This window comes from Diplotaxodon limnothrissa, linkage group LG7 (genome assembly GCF_057381915.1).
Source record: "Diplotaxodon limnothrissa isolate DT_005_m linkage group LG7, D_limnothrissa_male_GT1.1, whole genome shotgun sequence".
Lineage (NCBI taxonomy): Eukaryota > Metazoa > Chordata > Actinopteri > Cichliformes > Cichlidae > Diplotaxodon > Diplotaxodon limnothrissa.
The window spans coordinates 58,090,771-58,110,677 of NC_140602.1; the positions used below are offsets into that span (position 1 = coordinate 58,090,771).

General features: G+C 40.2%; 1 protein-coding gene across 1 annotated transcript in view; it reads left to right on the top strand.

Moving 5' to 3' along the window:
- ttc28 (tetratricopeptide repeat domain 28) overlaps positions 1 to 19,907 on the top strand; it is a 167,029-nt gene that overhangs the window by 6,573 nt on the left and 140,549 nt on the right. The window contains exon 2 of the mRNA XM_085358541.1: positions 1,206 to 1,568. Coding sequence (XP_085214667.1) covers positions 1,206 to 1,568 — 363 coding nt within the window. The remainder of the gene's footprint in view (positions 1 to 1,205; positions 1,569 to 19,907) is intronic.

Genomic DNA, 19,907 nt, shown 5'->3' on the forward strand with positions numbered 1-19,907 from the left:
GCCCATTTCCGCCGTCTCGTTCTTTCGGTCACTACCCACAGCTCGTGACCATAGGTGAGGGTAGGGGCGTAGATCGACCGGTAAATTGAGAGCTTTGCTTTTACACGCAGCTCTCTCTTCACCACAACAGACCGGTACAGCGTCCGCATCACTGCAGCCGCTGCACCAATACGTCTGGCGATCTCCCGCCCCCTTCTCCCATCACTCTTGAACAAGACCCCGAGAGACTTAAACTCCTCCACTTGGTGCAGGGTCTTGTCCCTGACACCGAGTTGGCACTCCACCCTTTTCCACTAAAAGGGCTATGCAATGAAAATTCTAAACTTCCTAATATTAACATCTATGTTTACCATGGTAACGTCCATCAATTTAATTCCACCTATGCAGTTCAGGGTCAGGCTCCTCCAGGGATTAAACCAGGAATGTGTGCAAACCACTCTAATACCGCAGCAATATAATGATATGAAAAATTAGTACAAGTTCACCAGTTAAGCAATAATTAAATGAAGCATTTAGACTATTAAAATGAACAGCATCACAGTTGTTTTGTAGAGGTGATGTCTGAAGAGCAATGATATTCATCAGTGGGAGATGGGGAAACCCAAAGCAGCTACCTTTGGAAATGAAATTTGAACCCAAAACCAAATGTCACAAATCTCAGTTCCTCTAATGGCCACTTGAGGCTGGCTCCATAAGGTAATCAATCCCCACAGGGTGTCTTGTTAAAATGCTGAACATGCATTAAAAACATGCTTACATCCTGATATGGAAAACTGTTTTGACAGTTTGTATACTTCTCCTTTCACAACTCTGCATGCTAGGTGAATCGATTTTATAACTCATCTATTTGATTGACAATATGCTTTCATGATAATCATCATTGCTATTGGTCCTACAAATGCTACTAAAAGAGTTTCTGCCCATTAAGACAGGAAGACCTGCTGTTTCATGGTTATTGGCACATGATCAGTTTTTTTCTATGCAGGGTCTCTACCTTCAAATAATAAGTTGGCACTATATAAATATGATTGAATGAAGTAATGAATTCATTTGTTGATGGTGATAACGGTTTATTATTTCATTTGCCAAAAATTTTATGTCAAACAGTGAGTAAAATAAAGATTTCTTCTCTAGTTGCAAAACATTTAACCCTGCTCTTCCCCTTTCTCCCTTTTTCTCCTCCCTTTTGCTTCTTCTCTCCTCAGTTCTCTCTTTTTGGTTCTCGCTCCACCAGCAGGACCACCGACCCTTCTTCGTCATCGACCTCTTCTCCTGCACCTGTGATCCTTTCAGCCCAGATGGTAAAAAGAGCCGATCGACTGTCTGGCACTGGACCCCCAGCCCTTAGCAAAGCTGAATTTCTCGAGCGGGTGCGTCGCAGTAATCAGGCCTGCCAGCAGGGGGAATTTGAACTGGCTGTTCGCCTTTACAGTGAAGCCCTGACTGCCGATCCCCAAAACTGCATTTTGTACAGTAACCGCTCTGCAGCATATCTGAGACTGGGCGAGTACAGCACCGCGTTGGATGATGCAATTAAAGCACGACTCATCAACCCCAAATGGCCCAAGGTAAGAGGTTGGACCCTTGGCCAATCACACATTTCAAATGAGATTGTGGTAAAGTTGCTGTTCCTGAGACTTTCTTAAATGAATGTGAGAAGGATGTATGGCTTGTGTGTATACTGAAAAGCAAAAAAACTGCTAACTATAAACACTTAGAATCAATATGCTATCCTCTGTGAAAGCTCAGCCTCATTTTATGCGCAGGTTGTCATGTGATGGTGATCTTTGATCAAGTTCATTTTTGAACTTGGACTTTAATGATCTACGTGCAGCTCAGAACGAAGCAGACCCTTATTTTCTCTCTTTCCTTTCAAAATCTCGTCAGATGGTGTGTTTTTCTAGAGTTTGAATTTTTAACAGTGTGTGGCAGCTGAATAGAGGTCTACTATTTAGATGCTGCAGCCTGCTTGTTGTGCTTTTTATAACATGTTGTTTATCTTGTCCTTTATAGTCTTTCTTTGTTTGGCAGCTGTTTAAAAAGGACAGCACACACATAGATCTCAGAGATGTCCCTGTAAATATGCAAGGATTAGGAGAAACATTGTGATGACAGTGATGATAGAGAGCTGGACTATTTATGTTCACTGCTAATGTATCAGTACTATTTTTTTTCCTGTTGTACAAAGATCATATTTTGGATATTGAAGAAGTATGTAACAAGTAGGTTTCTCAGCTATCACACATTTTTTCTTACTATATCACAATCCCAGCATTGTTAGTGAAGGAAACAATGGTGCTAACACCCAGCAACATGCTTCTTATGGTCTCATGTGGGGGCACTATGGCCAGAGCCACATGACCCACAGTGGGCAGCCCACTGTGGGGATAAATACTGATGGAAAATGTAGGCAGATGTTCACTAAGCAAAGAGGGGCCCACAATGTAACTTCTGAGTCCCAGAGAGCAAAACTTCTATTGGGTTTGCCCTAAAAACAAAACAGAGGCGGGGGACAAAATGTGATCACGTAAAAATTAGGGTTGAGACTATCACTCTTGTGCATCGCAGAAAGTACATTTAAGTACTTCTTTACACTTGAAGTGGCTCTCTACATCTTACAAAACAGTGAGCACTGAAGGACAGCAAATGCTCTGTGAGTCTTTTACAGCCATTCAGAGGAGGAAGTAGGCAGGCAGGAGACTGGGTTTGCCAGGCTACCTCTGTCTGGACAGCTGGGGCTCGGCCAGTTCGACTCCACTTCCTTTCTCTGTGAGAGAGAATGGACGGAAGTGGTGTGTGTGTGTGCGTGTGTGTGTGTGTGTGTGTGTGTGTGTGTGTGTGTGTGTGTGAGTGAGTGAGTGAAAACCTTGCACGGTTGTTAGTTTGTTTTTGAAACCCTGGCTAGGCCTTGGCCTGAGTTTGGCACTTAAAGACAATAACAGAAGCAGCATTCCTGTGTCTGTGCTTGTATAGTGGCGGTGTCATAGCAGTGTGCTTGCTGCAGCATTTACTGTGGGTCAAAGGCAAGATCAAGACTAATGAACTACCAATAAGAGGGGGTCTTTCTGAAGGGGGGGGGCGGGGGGGAATTTATTTCTGCTTGAGTTCCTTCTTTCGGCTCTTCATCAACCCGGCCTCGGTGTCTGCTTTTTTTCTTTTCTTCTTTTCTGTGAGCCTCCCACAGCTTGCCCTAGTGCTGCCCCTGTCGACTTTTCTGTTGGCACAACAGGCTCAAACACACAGTCTCTGTATCACAAACACAAAATGAGTCGACTCCGTCATGGGAACTGAGGGGTGTAGCTGGTCAAAAGTCGCTTATATTTGTGTGCTTATCTGGATAACAACACCGTACAGAAAAGGAGGACTTCTTTGCATTTTTGATTTTGTTTTCGTCCTTTTCTCTCTCTCCTGCATTCAGTGCAAAGATTTGAGAAAGCTTTTTCTTTCTTTGTGATTCAAATGAAGTTACATCACAGACGTAAAATTGCTGCAGGAGCGAAAGCTTTTCTTGTGAAAGTGTCTCTCTTTTGTAGATCTGGCTCTTTTGCGTATGAATGTTTTCTGTCATGCCTACACAGGCTTTGTGTGTTTTTGAGAAGTTGTTAAGTGCTTTCACAGAAGCTTTTTCTTTTTTCCCCCCCTGAAAACAGGTGCATTACTTATTCAAATATCTAAGCTTATAGCAGTATGGGAAAGTTTTGCTTCACCACACAGACTGCCGTACTTTTGGGTCCCACAAGTAAAGACGTCTGCTTGGCATTGTAGCAGATTAAAGGCTAGATAACTGATCTTGGATGAGGTATCATTTATGGATCAGCTGAGATTATGATGCTGATGGGAAATGTTTTTGCTGAAGAGTTTGTTGAGCCAAAACCAAAAATCTAAATTCATCTCTAGAAAATCAGGATGTATTGTAGGGGGTCAAAAGAGTGACTGACTTACTAATGTAGCTCAAAGAACACAGAACACTGCACAATGATGGCAGGAAAAGGGTTTTAAATAGGCAGAAAATATAAATCTGAAAACGCAGAGAGCCAGCAAGAGAAAACATGGTGAATATAAACCTTCCCATCAGTCTGGGAAGTCCATCATTCTAGTGAGAACGATTATTCAGTTTAAAATATTCAAGACAGTCTTTCCAGGAGTGAATGTTCTGATAACTTCACCCAAAGGTCAGACTGTGAAAAGCAAGCAAGTAGCTAATACATTTGTTATTGTGCACAATGTACTTTTTAAAATACTACTTACAGTATGTGCCCTTTTTGTGCTTGAGCACGTACCCTCCAAAATATCAGTGACTGTTGAACTGCTGTCCGTCCAGTTATCGTGACTAATTATTTTAGGGTAAAGCATTCTTTGCTTGTAAATATAGCATATAATCATTCCAGATCAATCTGTCACTAAATGTAGTCCCAAACAAATGTTCTTTTTCCTTGCATTTGAAAAATGTCAGTGCAGGTGTTTGTGAGACATTTTAAGCTTTACATTAACAGTAAGAATCGATAGTGATTGTACAAAACCCAGAAATGTGGAAAATAGAATAGAATAGAATTCAACTTTATTGTCATTGCACATGCACAGGTACAGGGCAACGAAATGCAGTTTGCATCCATCCAGAAGTGCTTTAGTGATATAGATATATTACAATATATATTAGCAATAATATAGATATGTGAGTATATTACAGAAATGGGTCTATTATGGTATGTTATAATGTACACGGTATGAAGTATGTTGTGAATATTCTATAACTATAAGTATGTACAGGCTGTAGTGAGTACAAGCTATGTACAGGATATGAACAGGATATAAATATGAAAAACTATACAGAATATGAAATAAATAACTTTACAGAATCTGGGATATACAGCTATACAGAAATGGGAACTATGCAAGTTGTAAACAGTTGTAGGATTAAAGATTATCGAATGTACAGAATGATTATTTACACAGAGCTATACAGTAGTGCAGTTAAGATAAGTGAGGGTGTAGATAGTTTCTACAGAGGCTATATAAAGTGCTAGTGGTTGTGAGTGGTGGTTCAGTCCATGTTATTATTGTGTTTGAGGGTACAGTTGTCCATTGTGGGTGTGTGTATGTTCAGTCCATGAGTTTAACGTGGGTCAGATGTCAGGAGGCAGAGTTCAGGAGTCTGACAGCTGTGGGGAAGAAGCTGTTCCGGTACCTGGTGGTCTTAGTCCGGAGGCTCCTGTGGCGCCTCCCAGAGGGCAGGAGGGTGAAGAGTCCATGTGATGGGTGACTGGGGTCTTTGATGATTTTCCCAGCCCTTTTCAGACACCGCTTCCTGTAGATGTCTTTTATGGCAGGAAGTGGTGCTCCGGCGATGCGCTGGGCAGTTTTCACGACCCTCTGCAACGCCTTCCGGTCCGAGGCAGAGCAGTTCCCGTACCAGACTGTTATACAGTTGGTCAGGATGCTCTCGATGGTGCAGCGATAGAAGTTCACCAGGATGTCTGAGGACAGGTGGTTCTTCCTCAGAGTCCTCAAGAAGAAGAGGCGCTGGTGAGCCTTCTTGACCAGCTTGGAGCAGTTGGTCGTCCAGGTGAGATCCTCGGCGATGTGGACTCCCAGGAACTTGAAGCTGCTCACACGCTCCACAGCCGTCCCCTTAATGTGGATGGGTGGATGTGGGTCAGCATTCCTCCTGTAGTCCACGATGAGCTCCTTGGTCTTCTCGGTGTTAAGCAGCAGGTTGTTTCTGTCGCACCACTCAGCCAGACGATCCACCTCCTCCCTGTAGGCGGCCTCATCGTTGTCACTGATGAGGCCAATCACCGTGGTGTCATCTGCAAACTTAATGATGGTGTTGGAACCATCAGCAGGTCTGCAGTCGTGGGTGAAGAGGGAGTAGAGGAAAGGGCTCATCACACAGCCTTGTGGTACACCGGTGTTCATTGTGATGGTAGATGAGCAGCGGTTATCCAGCCGGACATGTTGGGGGCGGTTGGTCAGGAAGTCCAGTAACCATTTGCAGATGAGGGAACTGATACCCAGGTCTGTCAGTTTCCTGATGAGTTGTGAGGGGTGGATTGTATTGAATGCTGAACTGAAGTCTATAAACAGCATTCTGGCGTAGGTGTTGTTGTTGTCCAGGTGTGAGAGGACAGAGTGCATTGCGATGGAGACTGCATCCTCTGTGCTCCTGTTCCGGCGGTATGCGAATTGGTGGGGGTCCAGGGTGGGGGGGAGACAGGATTTGAAGTGTGCTAGGACCAGTCGCTCTAAGCACTTAGTGATGATGGGGGTGAGTGCTACTGGGCGGTAATCATTGAGGCAAGATGGGTTGGAGTTTTTGGGTATCGGGACGATGGAGGTGGATTTGAAGCAGGCCGGTACCACAGCGTGGGCCAAGGACAGATTGAATATGTCTGTGAGCACTCCTGCAAGCTCCCCAGAACACGCTCTGAGAACACGCCCGGGGATGCCATCAGGGCCTGCAGCCTTGTGGACATTGATCCTGCTCAGCACCGCTCCTACATCGGTGGGGGAGAGAGTCATAGGTTGGTGGTCTGGCGTCATGTCTGCTTTGGTTGTGGTTGTGGGGTTCCCTCGCTCAAAACGAGCATAAAAGTTGTTGAGCTCGTTGAGGAAGGAGACATCAGAGGATGCGGGGGAGGGTTTGGTGGTCCTGTAGTCTGTGATGGTCTGGAGTCCTTGCCACATGCGTCGGGGGTTGGAGTTGGAGAAGTGTTCTTCTACCTTCTTTTTGTAATGGTGTTTGGCTTTTTTGATGCCCTTCTTTAGATTAGCCCTGGCTGTACTGTAGGCGTGTGCATCTCCTGACCTAAAGGCAGTGTTGCGGGCCTTCAGGAGGAGACGAACATCCCGGTTCATCCAAGGCTTCTGGTTGGGGTACATGGTGATCCGTTTCTGGGTGGTGACACTGTCTGTGGTTTTGGAGATGTAATCCAGTACAGATGAGGCGTACTGGTCCAGGTCTGTGTGGGTGAACATATTCCAGTCTGTGTTTTTAAATCTGTCCTGGAGCACTGTGTCTGTCCCCTCTGGCCACACTTTAATTGTCCTCACAGCAGGTTTCACACGTTGGATGAGTGGTGAATACCGAGGTGTGAGGAACAGGGAGAGATGGTCCGATTGTCCAATGTGGGGGAGGGGTGTGGCTTTGTAGGCTCCAGCCAGGTTGGAATACACATGGTCTAAAGTCTTGTCTCCTCTGGTGTGGCAGGAGACAAGATAAGTTACCTAGTTTTGGTTTGCTTAAGAAATCAGCTCAGAAATCTGAACTTTAAATATCATAAAAGATTTTTTTTTTTGAAGATTTTTAAATACCGCTGCAGTGTAGTTACTGGGAACTGCGAAGTCATTTAAAATGCAATGACTTTGAAGGCCATTTGAGTGTGTGTGAGACACTCCATAGGCCTTGAAAATAATAGATTAGTGAAAAACTAGTAATCAGATTTATCTGATGATATAATTAATCAATGATTGCACTATTAATGTTATAAATATACTAATAATCAATATTACATGTACTGCTTGTAATAGTCCCTCTCTTTATTACACTATACACTGAATACACTTTATACACTGGATTTGTGGCAGAAATCTGAAAAGAAGAATATGTCAAATTAAACCAATGCTTTCTGTGTCCCTAAAAATCCTCTAAAGTAAGCAAGAATTTAGATTTTTGTTAGTTTGGTTATACCAGCCCTTTAATTATTTGGGTATAAGTTTGATGTTACAATCCGTAACTGTTCCTACATACTCCAGCAGTTCAATGTAGGAATCAGTGGAGATGATCAGTAAGGATTCAGTGGGTTCTCTGCTCTGAAGTAGGAGCCAACCAGATGGCAGCCAGCTATGGCTGTTTATGCAGAGGGCCGTGGAGCTGGCCCCGCACTGCTCAGGCTTCCCCTGTCATTAAGAAACTACTCTGCAACCACATGGGGCAAAAATATTACCAGCATACGTGCAGAGAACGCACAGCCCTGTTTCTTTAAGTAGGTCTTGGGGCTTAAAATGTCCTGTTTAGGAAGCTTCCCCACATGACAGAGGCTATATTATAATGTGATCTAAACAAGGCAAAACATTCAATTTCCGCATGTTTGGGTTCCTCCCTGGTTGGGTGAGTTTAAGGTCCTATGACTGACGTTGTGTTGATGTGATTTTAATGTCCTCTGCTGGTTTTGTGCTATAAGTGAATCTGTGTCACGGAGAACTCAGCGTGGGTCAGTAGGGTAATCCAGGACTTACTGCAGAGCATGTGAGGTGAAGGAGGAGTCAGTCTACAGCAGGGAAACATTTCATTGTGTATGCCCCACTGTACATTGAACCACACTGTTGTTTTCTTTGTGTATCAATTTGATCATTTTCATCCACCAAAGACACTGGTGGTATTGTCCATTGTATTCAAGCATATAGTTTTTCAGACCAGTTTCAAAAAGTCATCTAGATCTGAAATTCTGATTCAATTAATCAATCAAAAACAAAGGTGACAGTGAAAAGAAGCAGTGTAAAAATGTTTTTCACTATTTTTGACATTTAATATACAAAACAATTAATTGAAAAAGCAATCGAGAGTGTAATGTAAATAATTGATAATGAAAATAACTGTCAGAAAAATAAACAAACCTTTTGATTTTTGTTGTATTTCTATTCATTTTGCTTTAATTTTTCAGCAGTTTTAGTCTCTAAATTAAATACTGAATTTTCATTATGTCAATACGTACTACAAGTTAAGTAAATAAGAATAGCTCATTATGCTTTAAATTCATTATTTGTTTCTTTTGTTAAGAAAATAAATATGTTAAGAATTTCATTGTTAAAAAGGTTTTACATTTGCTAAGAAATAAATCAGTACGTCATTTAAAAAATGATTTATTTCACATGAATTCTTAGTACAAACAGTACATTTCAGTAGTAAAAGAAAGATACAGGCAAAAGGACTGAGATCATTTTTACATTTCAAGTTTTTGCAGCAACCACTAGAGAGCAGCAATGATATGTCAGGAAACTCCCCACTCACAACCTCTTGGACAACAGTAAAGGACTGTCTGCCTATGTCTCTATTTAAATAATCATACTAGCTCCCCCCCCCCCCCCCCCCCCCCCCTATCGTTATCAGCAGATAAAGGCCAGATGGAGCTACTTTGCATCTTTTCATGAAAATCAAATGTGATAACATATTTGGAGAAAAAGCACACACCAGCAGTACTATATCACCTGCTGCTTACGGTGTGCCACACACACACCCATACTCATACATATCCTGCAGACTGTAATGATTTTTAATTTTGCCTAGAAGAGCAGTGGGCCTAATTGCCTGGCATTAATTGGGAGATATGCTTCTACTTCTCGACTTGCAGCATTGGTTTATATACACTCTAGACTTGACCATAGCTTGCTGTCTCAGCAATCCTGCTTAGCTACTGCAGTTTGTTAACGCGTCCTTTATCCTCTCTCTGCGTACATCTCCCTTGCACACAGTTGGGTGCCTCGGCTGTCTGTGCAAAGAGAATTTCAGTGAAAGAAAAAGATAAGAGCAGTGGGAGATAATGAAAGAGTGACTCAGTTGGACTTGAACACAGCATGGTGTGACTGCTATCAGACTGTGAGCAAGTAAAAAAGAACATCTCAGGATCACGATTTTGGTCTCAGCTGTTTTTAAGCAACAGGGGTCTTATTTCTGTAGATCATTTCTATTGATTATGATAATATTCTGCGCGAGTTAATTTTTGGGAAGGACATTAAGACAGCTGGAAAAATGGATCTAGTTTGCTTTCTTTATTTGCAAAGGCAGAAAAATTAGATGTGCCCATGAGGCAGATCTGGGTCTTCAAAAAAACAAAAAAACAAAGACAAACTGCAATTATTTAATAATTGAAAAAAAAAAGAAGAGGAAAGATCACCCAAATCCAAACTGGGAGCTGGTTCCACAGAAGAGGGGACAAAAAGCTGAAGGCTCTGCCTCCCATTCTACTTTAAATACTCTTGGAGCAAAAAAAAAAAAAAAAAAATCAGCCAGCAGTCTGACCGAAGTCTTCTATTTGGGCAGTATGGTGTTATGAGGTCTTTAAGATAAGATGGGCCTGATTATTCAAGATATGGTATGTGAGGAGAAGTATTTTTAAATTCAATTCTGCATTTAACAGAGTGCCAATGAGGAGAAGCCAATTCTTTCTAGCATGCTGATGATTGCTAATTAGCATTATACACAATGTAAAATTGAATAGAAACTGATGGAAATCTTATTAGCTTTTGGCTATTTTGAAATAAACAACAGTGTTCTACCTGTTGCAGTGTTGGCCTATGCTAAGCTATGCTTGTTTAGCATGTGGCTAAAATGTAACTTAACCTTATTCCTAACCCAAAGCTCTTTGCCAACCTGATTGAAGTAAAGACGCTAAAGTTACGAGATTACCACAGTGATTATTCTCTGGGGATAAATCACTGTGATAAACTGATAAATCACTTTTTTGTGTGTAAAATCTAACGACAGTCCACCTAGTGTATCTTGTTGTTGTTCATTCTCTCTCTCTTTCTCTCTCTCAAAAAATGCTTAACTATGTTTCACTGAAGTACGGCTTTGCTTTGGGATTTGTCATCCTTGCCACAGATGTTGCGATTTTCTTCTTACATTCTGAACATTTGGAATTGAGCAGCCTCGGAGTAATGGAGCAGAAAAAAAGAAAACCTGAGAGAAAAGAGAAGAGAGATAAACAGCAAGAGTGAATGACTCACTAATGACAGGTTGTATGTTGCTATTTCCAGGCAGAGGCCGAGGTTAATGAACAATCAGATCTTTGGGACTCCTGTGATGTCTGTGTGGGAGTCTCTGGAGGCAACCGGGTTTGAGCTTCAAAGAGAGCACTTCTTGTAAATGTGATAGGAATGTGTACAATATAAGCAACATTTGTATCCTGGCAGGCAGCCTCCTTTTTTTTATAGTACACATAATACAGTTCAAAACTGCTCAATTAGTCAGTCTCGGACTCTTCATCTCTTCATGTGTGAAAATGTTAGTTATCGTTCTCTCACTCTGGACGACACCATGGGGAAAGCGACATATGAGGATGAATCCTGCAGATCAAAATGCAAATAATGCTTACAACAAAAAATACTATGTGAATAAAAATAATAATAAATAATAATAATGCTAATTGTATTGTGCAGCTGAGGTTAATGAGGTTGATGCAATTAGCATCTTGGGTGTTTGTTAACAGCAGTTCAGCTGCAAGAGCTAGAGGAACTAATCACTAAAATAATTACCTACAGATTTTCTAGACAAAAAAACCCTTCATATTATTGTAGTTTTTGCAAGTAGGGTACCAGAAATCTGTCCGAATTGAAATAAAACAACATTTATGTCCTTTTGTTTCATCATATTTCTGGCCACAAAACACCTGCATTCCACTAATGCATGCTGATGGATGATCAATCTGTCAGTCAATGTGTAAAACCTTATGCATACTTTCCTCGCATTAAATCAAATACAATTATAAGCTCATGTGTTTGGCAGGGCCCCAGTGACACTGCTAGGCTGCCAAGCATGGGAGCTTCACTGGGCATATGTACCACCAACTGTCTGTTTGAGCTGGGACCCGTGTAGCGTATCAATAAAAACAGAAAGACCATACAGTCTACATGATCATGTTTATTACATGATCATGTAGACTGTATGGTCTTTCTTAGGAGGAGAATGTCGACGTCTTGCATGACACAATGTGCAGGCATCAAAGGATTAATAAATGTGGAGCTCAACAGTTTCATAGCCAGACAGGGTTAATTCTCTTTTGTATGTTCCAGCTTATCTTCAACTCAAAAAAATGAAATTGTATATTAATGAAACTCTTGAAAAGCTGCATGTGCCTTTATTTTACACAGGAAGCCTGGAGACATGTTACCTGACTGAAATGTGGAGTTGTCCAGCCGATAATAAATGAAACTGTTCCTGCACCGGGGTGTTGAAAATGCTGGGATGCTTTGTTCACTCCATCATCCAGCATTAATTGCTGAATAACAGTGTTCGAGCCAAAGGTGTGAATTTCTGTAGAATGCTATCAGTACTTACTCCTCTCTGAAGCTTTTGCTTCTGTAATATTCAGAGGCAATTGAGGAGTGTTTTGTCAGTTGGCTAAATATGACCTTCACAAGTGTCCTGAGGGACGAGAGCAGGCTCAGTGTGCACCACTCCAGTGACACGCCTGTCAGGCACAAGCTGCTAATATAGTCAAATATCAGACGAGCTGAGGTTACCTGTTGGTGTGTGCGTGTACGTGTGTGTGTGTGAAAGAGCATAATAGCACAATTTAATACAACCTTGCCATAAGGCATGAACAAATCAAATTAGCTATTAGTTAGCACTAGCACATAACATAACATAGAAACATAAATAGAACACACACACACACACACACACCTACCTTTCTTATCTTTTCTGTTGACTACATAGTGTAATTTATTTTCTCATGGACACATACAAGGCTGAGCGTTGTTAGCTTGCCCAGTGGTGCATGCAGTCACTACAATCTGTGTAAATCTTCTACACTCAGGAATATATTTATGTAAACATTTTTCTCAATTTTCTACTTGTGAAATTGGAGCAACAACGATCGCTATTTTAATGACAAAAGAATCCAAATTTATCAACATCATTTTCCCCACTCAGATTTCAGATTTTGATTTGTTTTTTTCTTGTTGTTTGCATGACCACTATTAACAGCAGGCAGCTGATTAAGTGGAACTTATACTACCCTGTGATTATCCATTAGTTTATCCCTGTAAAAACAGTTTGAAGAGGTTTTACACCTCTTTTGATGACAAAAAACATACATACAATTTAGAATTCAAATAATAATGCTAATCAATTCATTTATGCATTATTAATTTAGAATAATTAACTTAAATTCATGTTAATGTATGGTGTAAATTGCTAAATATTTTTGGGGAAAGCAATCATTTGAATATTATCATTTAATGATCTCTTTTGTAAAAATATTTACAAGTGCATTAATTGACTTTGAATGTGATTTGCAAATGCCTGAAAATTGTTTAAAATATTATCATTATAATATGCGAATATCCTATGACTTTGTTTCTTTAGTCATTGCAGTAAGAACTGGTGTGTTGCTGAACACATTAAACCTTGAACTTATGGCTTGGGGGGGGTGGAGAGTATGGTTTTATTAGCCTATTACTGTTCAGTACTGCCAGCAGGGCAGAGGTGTTGACCCCTCACTCCTCCAGATCCTTCCTGCTCTCATCCAGAGGAAGAAATCAATGTCGAAAGCTTTCAGCTCTGTTACTAAATCAATACCTTTTTCCTTAAACTGCACACACGTATACACAGATAAGTGCAACACAGACGCATGCACAACTGGACAGATCTGATAAGCAAACAACGTCCCTCTCCGCGTTATTTGGTTTCATTTGCTGCACCTAGACTTTGACCCTTGCTCACCCCCATGTGATCATGTTCTCCAAAAGCAACACCCCAGCATCTGACCTCTGACCAGCCCTTTCCTTCACAGCCGAGGATGGGTTTGTGTTGTGGTCACATTGATTTATTTTGTGTTTGAAAGACAGAGACAGAGGTGCTGAAGGTTAGAGAGGGGATATAACAGCTGTTTTATGGTCAGATGACCGTGATCACAAATAGTCAGCAGTAGAAGTGGTCAGATCCTTTACTAAACTAAATATCATTTTTTCACAGTACCCTGTGAAGGTCTGCACTCAAAAGTTTAAACAGCATAATTGTTAATGGGATCTAAAATGCAGTATCTCATGTTTTTTTTTCTGTCATACATATTCTGATACAGTAATGGATGGCCGTATTAAATATGGCCAAAGGTTCATATAATGATTTTAGCGAATAAAATCCTTGTGAGTCTAAACATGCTCTAATAGGTTTTTTTCTACTCTCGCAAAGAATCACAAACCAACATGCTTTTGAAATTTGTGGTTTTAGGACACTGGCTCAAGGAATGGTGTCTTTAAAATAAATACTCTGCAATAAAATATCACTTCTGTCTATTATAATATCTATTATAATATGCATGATTTTTAAAGATTATTAATATTGATGCATGTATTGTGTACATATATTTAAGCTGCTTGAGGTCGACCTGTTGAAGTTTGACCTATTTTATATTTAGTGAACTAGTTCAAGTGGCTCATAATGGATTCCTGTAGCTCAGTCAGTGAGTCAAGTTTTCTGCTAAAGATGGCTGATTTGGTGGTGGTATCTTCTGTCCCCATGTGTATACGTGTAGTCTGTTGTAAACAATAGAAAATATTTACAGAAAATCTTGATTGCTTTGGCCTTTAAACTCTTAACGTCCAACAACTTGGATGCCTGCGTATTAATGTTATGTTATTATTATATTAATATGGGCTGAAATACAGTTTACTTTGTACAGTAGCTGGTAGATAAAAGAGTTACTTTTTGCCTTTGTACTCTTATATATTTCAGAGCCAGTACTTTTTCACTTACCTTACTTAAAGTTTTGTTAGTAATGTCTGACACATTTAGGTTAGTTGTCTGGTATTGAGGTTCAATTTGTAGCCCCACAGAGCAGCGGTGTGCGCTGCATCTTAAAATGATCTGTGCAGAAACTACCCAAACCCAATGTGTAATCATGTCTTTAAAAACACTAACAAACAAACATATAAAACAAATTGAATCAACATGCAGCAACAGAGTGAGGAAAAACATTAGAAGAAAAAGTGTCAATAAGAAGTAACAGGATTAAAGGATTTTTTTTGCACAGCCACACAATGATGAGTCTTGGTATAAATGCAGCGCTTTCCCCATCCAGCTGATTGAGATCATTTCTGATTAAGGAAAGGTCTTAATCAAGGTTCTTTTTGCAGCTTTCACTGTTAGCAGGAGATATATAATTCATCAAAGATTTTAACTATAGCTTCCTCAGCATGTGCTGGAAGTGGGTGCGAAGCACTGGTGCATTTGCTGTGATGTTTTTGGTTTTTGCTCCACCTTCACTTGACAGTGCAGAAGGAGGAAATATTTCTGGTCAGTAACTTTACCACCATCTTCAGAAAAAAACAACCCATTATTCCATAAGAAGAGATTTGTAGCCTAAGAGTGCCAAGCTGGGAAAGCTGGGAAATGGAAGGAAACAAAATCTGTAAATGAAAAGTTATTTTTGTATCTAAACCTAACCATGGCTTAATCCTATTGTTTTCCAACCCATTACATTTTCAGGGTCATATTGTTGAAGCTGCTGGCAGCTCTCAAGGTGTCCAGAGTTGTTAGTACTGTGGTATACCAGCTGCCATATGTCGCCAAGAGCTAGTGCTCCTGTATGAACGAGAGTGACAAATTCTGTATCAAGAGAGCAGGAGAGGTAGTGGTGGCGTTCACAAAACTGTCAGCTGACCCTTCTCATTCTCCGTCGCCACCATACTTTTTCCGCCATGTGCGTATGAAAACAAAGGCACTGCGCATGCACGTTTTACCCATATTCTATCGCGATATTTCATTTTCTTATCGTTGCCCAACATTATACCGGTATTACCGTGAGTGATATGATATGGCCCAGCCCTAGTGACGTAGGTAAAAAATTTTATTCTTCAACAGTCATAAATCTTTTAACATTTTAAGGGCCTTTTAGATATTATGCACCATCACCTCAGCTGAAAAAGGCCAGGACAAACAGTGTTTTTTTTTTTTTTCTGTATTTGTTACTCAAGTAACAAAAACATCATAACTTGCTTAATATTGACACTTTTGACATGGGACACATTGTTAGGATAAAAATTGGGGTTTCTTGTGCAAAAATATTCTTCCTATGTTAACTGTGCTGTTTATATAATATAATGTTAAATTGTGCAGTTGTTTTTGTGATGTTCTGCTGTAAAATCTAAGAGACTGGCAGAATTACTCTACCATTTAAACTAGTTTACTGTCCTGAGAGCTGCAGATGAGGGATTTAATCGATTTTCCTTGGTGCAGCAGTGCATGGATTTCTTTAAACTTTATCTTTTAGGACTGTCTTTTATGCTGATGTAGCGACAGTTCTGGTACTCTACCCATGTAATTTAATTGTTCCTTTGTCAGTGCCATTCAACTGATATAACACTCAGATCATTTAAATAACCATTTAAATAACATAATTGACATAAGCCAACTTTAGCTTAAGTCAGTGTCAGTTTGATTTCTTTTTAATCAACTGGTCAGTAAATTGGTTGGTACTTGACGTCACAATGCTGAGATGGGGACTCTGGTGTGCGTAACTTAAGCCAGTGTCAGTCCACTCAGTGTTAAATCAAATTTACAAAAGGATTACTAAATGAGATATATGTAAAATAAACATATTTGCAACAGTAAAATAGTGTACAGCTTCGTGTCACCTAAAGTGTCATTTCCTTGTTTTTTTGTCTTGGAATTTTTTTCATTGGATATTGTGTGTACCTTTAACCCCTGAGCAAACATTTTTTACTAGACACGCATCTCATAAGCCTGGATGCTACATCTATATGTATATATTTGTGAAAAACACAGCATGACTGTGTACTCTCTGACTAGCAGTGGTCAAAATAAACATTAAATCTACCAGTCTGTACAGAGAAACTGAAATGAAAAAAAAACAAAACAACAATAATTGTACAACAACATAAATTAAGGTGTCTAGATTTTTGTGTTATCGCTAATAATATTCTTTTTTATATCTACAGGACATTTAATCTTACTGGTATTATGTAGTAGTGACAAACATATGACCAATGCTTTCAAGACTTAATTTTGATCATTTGTTGTTTTCCCAGCATAGGCTATTAGGCAAACAGTTGTGTTTTATATAAACATAATTTTGAGGACAAAGACTTGCCTCAAAAACAACATCATCTTGAATTTTCTAAACCAGGGCAGCACCGATAACAAGAGGCAGCTCTAAGATGCGAGAGTGGACGCTGTCTGTGCAGTGGAGGTGGATAAAAGAGAAACAACAGCAGGTGAAATACCTGCTGTGGTTGCAGAGAAGAAGCAGATTAGACAGCTATGTGTGCGTGTGTGTGTGCGTGTGTGTGTGCGTGCGTGCACAAAGAAAGGCAGTGTTTGTGGCCATGTATGGGAGCAAAGATGAATTGTCTCATTTGTGGTGGGTGCCTGGAGGCCACACAGACTGATGTAGCCACTCTGCGGCAGACTTTATCTCACACTCAGACTATGTCCACACTAAATGCTGACAAATTTAAACACCTTTGTGTGTCAAACAGGGCTCTGTCCACAAGAGTGTTTTCAGAATTTGCTGTAAAATCTCAGAACCATAAAAAGCAGCATTCTTTCTCTCGTTCATCAGTTTTGTTGTGTTTTTGTTATATGTCCTACATGTTAAAATTACAGATTTACTCTGACACTGGTATACATTTGCAGTAAAAGATAAAAACGTCAGCGTCAAAATTATGAATAAAACAAACTTAAGTTATTATACTAGCAATAGCCCATCCTACTGGCCCATTTTGTCTTCAAGTGGTTCATTCCAGATTTAGTGTCAGCCGAAACAACCATTAAGTTATATATGGGTGATATACGTTAAACATGACATGTGAAAGAAACACAAGTGGAGGTAAATAATAATAACATTAATAAAAGGACAGTTGTCAGTTAGAGGCGATTGTTAAGGCTAGTTTTTTACTCTAGAGCTTAATATATTCCTCAATAGTCTGACAGCGAGCCTTTTGTTCCCTTTGACCTAGGCTTAGCTGTACATCAGTTGCCCCCCCCCCCCCCCCCCCACTTCTTCTTCTGCCTTTAGTGGTCACCACAGTGGCTCGTCTACCTCCTCTGTTGCACCAAATGCCTGCATATCACATCCATGAACCTCCTCTGAGGTCTTTTTCTTTTCCTCCTGCAAAACCTGTAGAGGTGGAGTATAGAGTCGCTGAGATCATACCTTCGCCTTCAGTCATGCACACAGACACTGTCTAAGATTTCCTCACATTTATCAACCTTACCATTCCCCTTGGATGTGTGCAAAAAAGATCTAGACGTTGTGTCTCTTGATGATATTTTCAGTGCAGCTGTTTATTTTGAAAAATGACAAACTTTGTTATGAAACCTGCCAACACAGAAGTTGATTTCTCAGGGTGCAGGTGAAGTATGTTACTAAATATTTAGAACCAAAAATTAGATTTCAATAATGCATAAAAGAAGCACAAGACTTTTATTTTGAAATCAAATACAAATACATAATATGAATGAATGAACCCAAATAAACAATGATTCTTTTGCAGCAAACATAATTATACCTGACCCTGAGACATCAGTTGGGTAGACATCAACACACAAACACTAACGACTGCTACAACTAGTGTGGTTTCACCTGCAATGCAGTCAAAAAAAAGTCTCTACCATCTAGCTACTGTTGGAATTAATATTATTGCTGGTCCCTCTTGGGGTTCAGCATCATGCTAAAGGATACTTTGGCTTGCAGACTGGAGTGGTCAGAGATTAGCAGATGATCTGCTCTACTTCTCACTATGCTCTACTGTCACCCCATTGTGGCTCCTCATGGAGTGGTGCTTGAAAGTATAAACTCAACATAGCAAGTGCAAATTTGTAAGATGCACTAACAGCTTTGTGACTTTTTTCCTAATTAGCATAGTTGAGTTGGGGGTAGGGCAGTATTATGACACAGTGGCTGTTTGTATTTCACAGTCTCAGTTTTAGAATTGTTACAGCCTTATCCAATATTAGGACATCTGTTCACCTCTTATTCCTCAGAATTTCATTCAAACTTTCTGCCATATCAGCTACTCTGATGGTTATTGCACTGATTGGATGTCCTACCTATTAGTGATAGGTAGGAGGTGTACAGAGCATTAGTGGATGATTTTATGGCCCACTCTGGGAGGAATCATATTTTTCAAACTTCAGAAGGAAGATCACTACACAACTTGTGCCTTTCCAGGATCGGATGTTGATGAGGTAGAGGAGTACAAGTACCAGGGCATCTACATCAACAACAGGCTGAACTAGAAGACCAACCCAAGCTATGCACAAAATGGAGCTGAGCAGGCTCTGAGTCTCCAGGAAGCTGAGATTCTTATATGTGTGAAGCATTTTCGAGCACCCAGTTGTGGTGATATTGAGTTTATTTCAAGTTTTGAATATTTTGGCTAGTTTGCTAAGTTACTGAATCATTCGTTAAAGCTTGAGAGCGAGCTAGGACGGCAGCCCTCGGTAGGCAATAGTTACACAAAGACTATTGTGCAACTATTGTTATGCTAAGGTTATTCAGGAAAGGTTAGGATTTAGATATATACTGTAACTGTGGAATACATTCAGTCTAGTCTTACCACAGTAGTCACGTAATTATAATTTTTTGTTCAATAATTCATAGTTCCTTGATTCAGGACAGGCAGGAAGACTGTAGCAGTGATGAGTTCTCTCTCTTTCATTTGAGTTGTGGATTGTGTGATGGCTGCACTTACAGCCACACAGTGGTAATATCCACCATGTTAGTGTAGAGGCTTATACATAACATTGCATTCACATTCGTCTTTCTTTAAATATAGGAATTAATTTGCAGGACAATAAATAACTGGTTTTGGTTTAGAATTAATTCACATACTCACATAACACTGCATTCTAAAATGCAGTCATATCATATCACACACTTATGTATGATTTAATCTTTGTTTTCTGAGTTACCTTTGTTGCAGCTACTCCAGTCCCTTGATTGAGATGCCAAGAGGTGGAAAAGGGGTGGAGCAAGCTTTAAAGGAAGACTGCGAATTGGTTCATTCCATAACTCGGGACCATGGGGGGGATTTGGAGATCATTATGTTAGGTTTAGTTAGGTTCTATGTGTTTCCCCCCTTTTTGTGGACTGATCAGCCACTATTTAAGTTTCCCCTTTGTCTCGTTAAGGAAGTCAGTTCGTTTGAGTTATCAGTATTGTTGT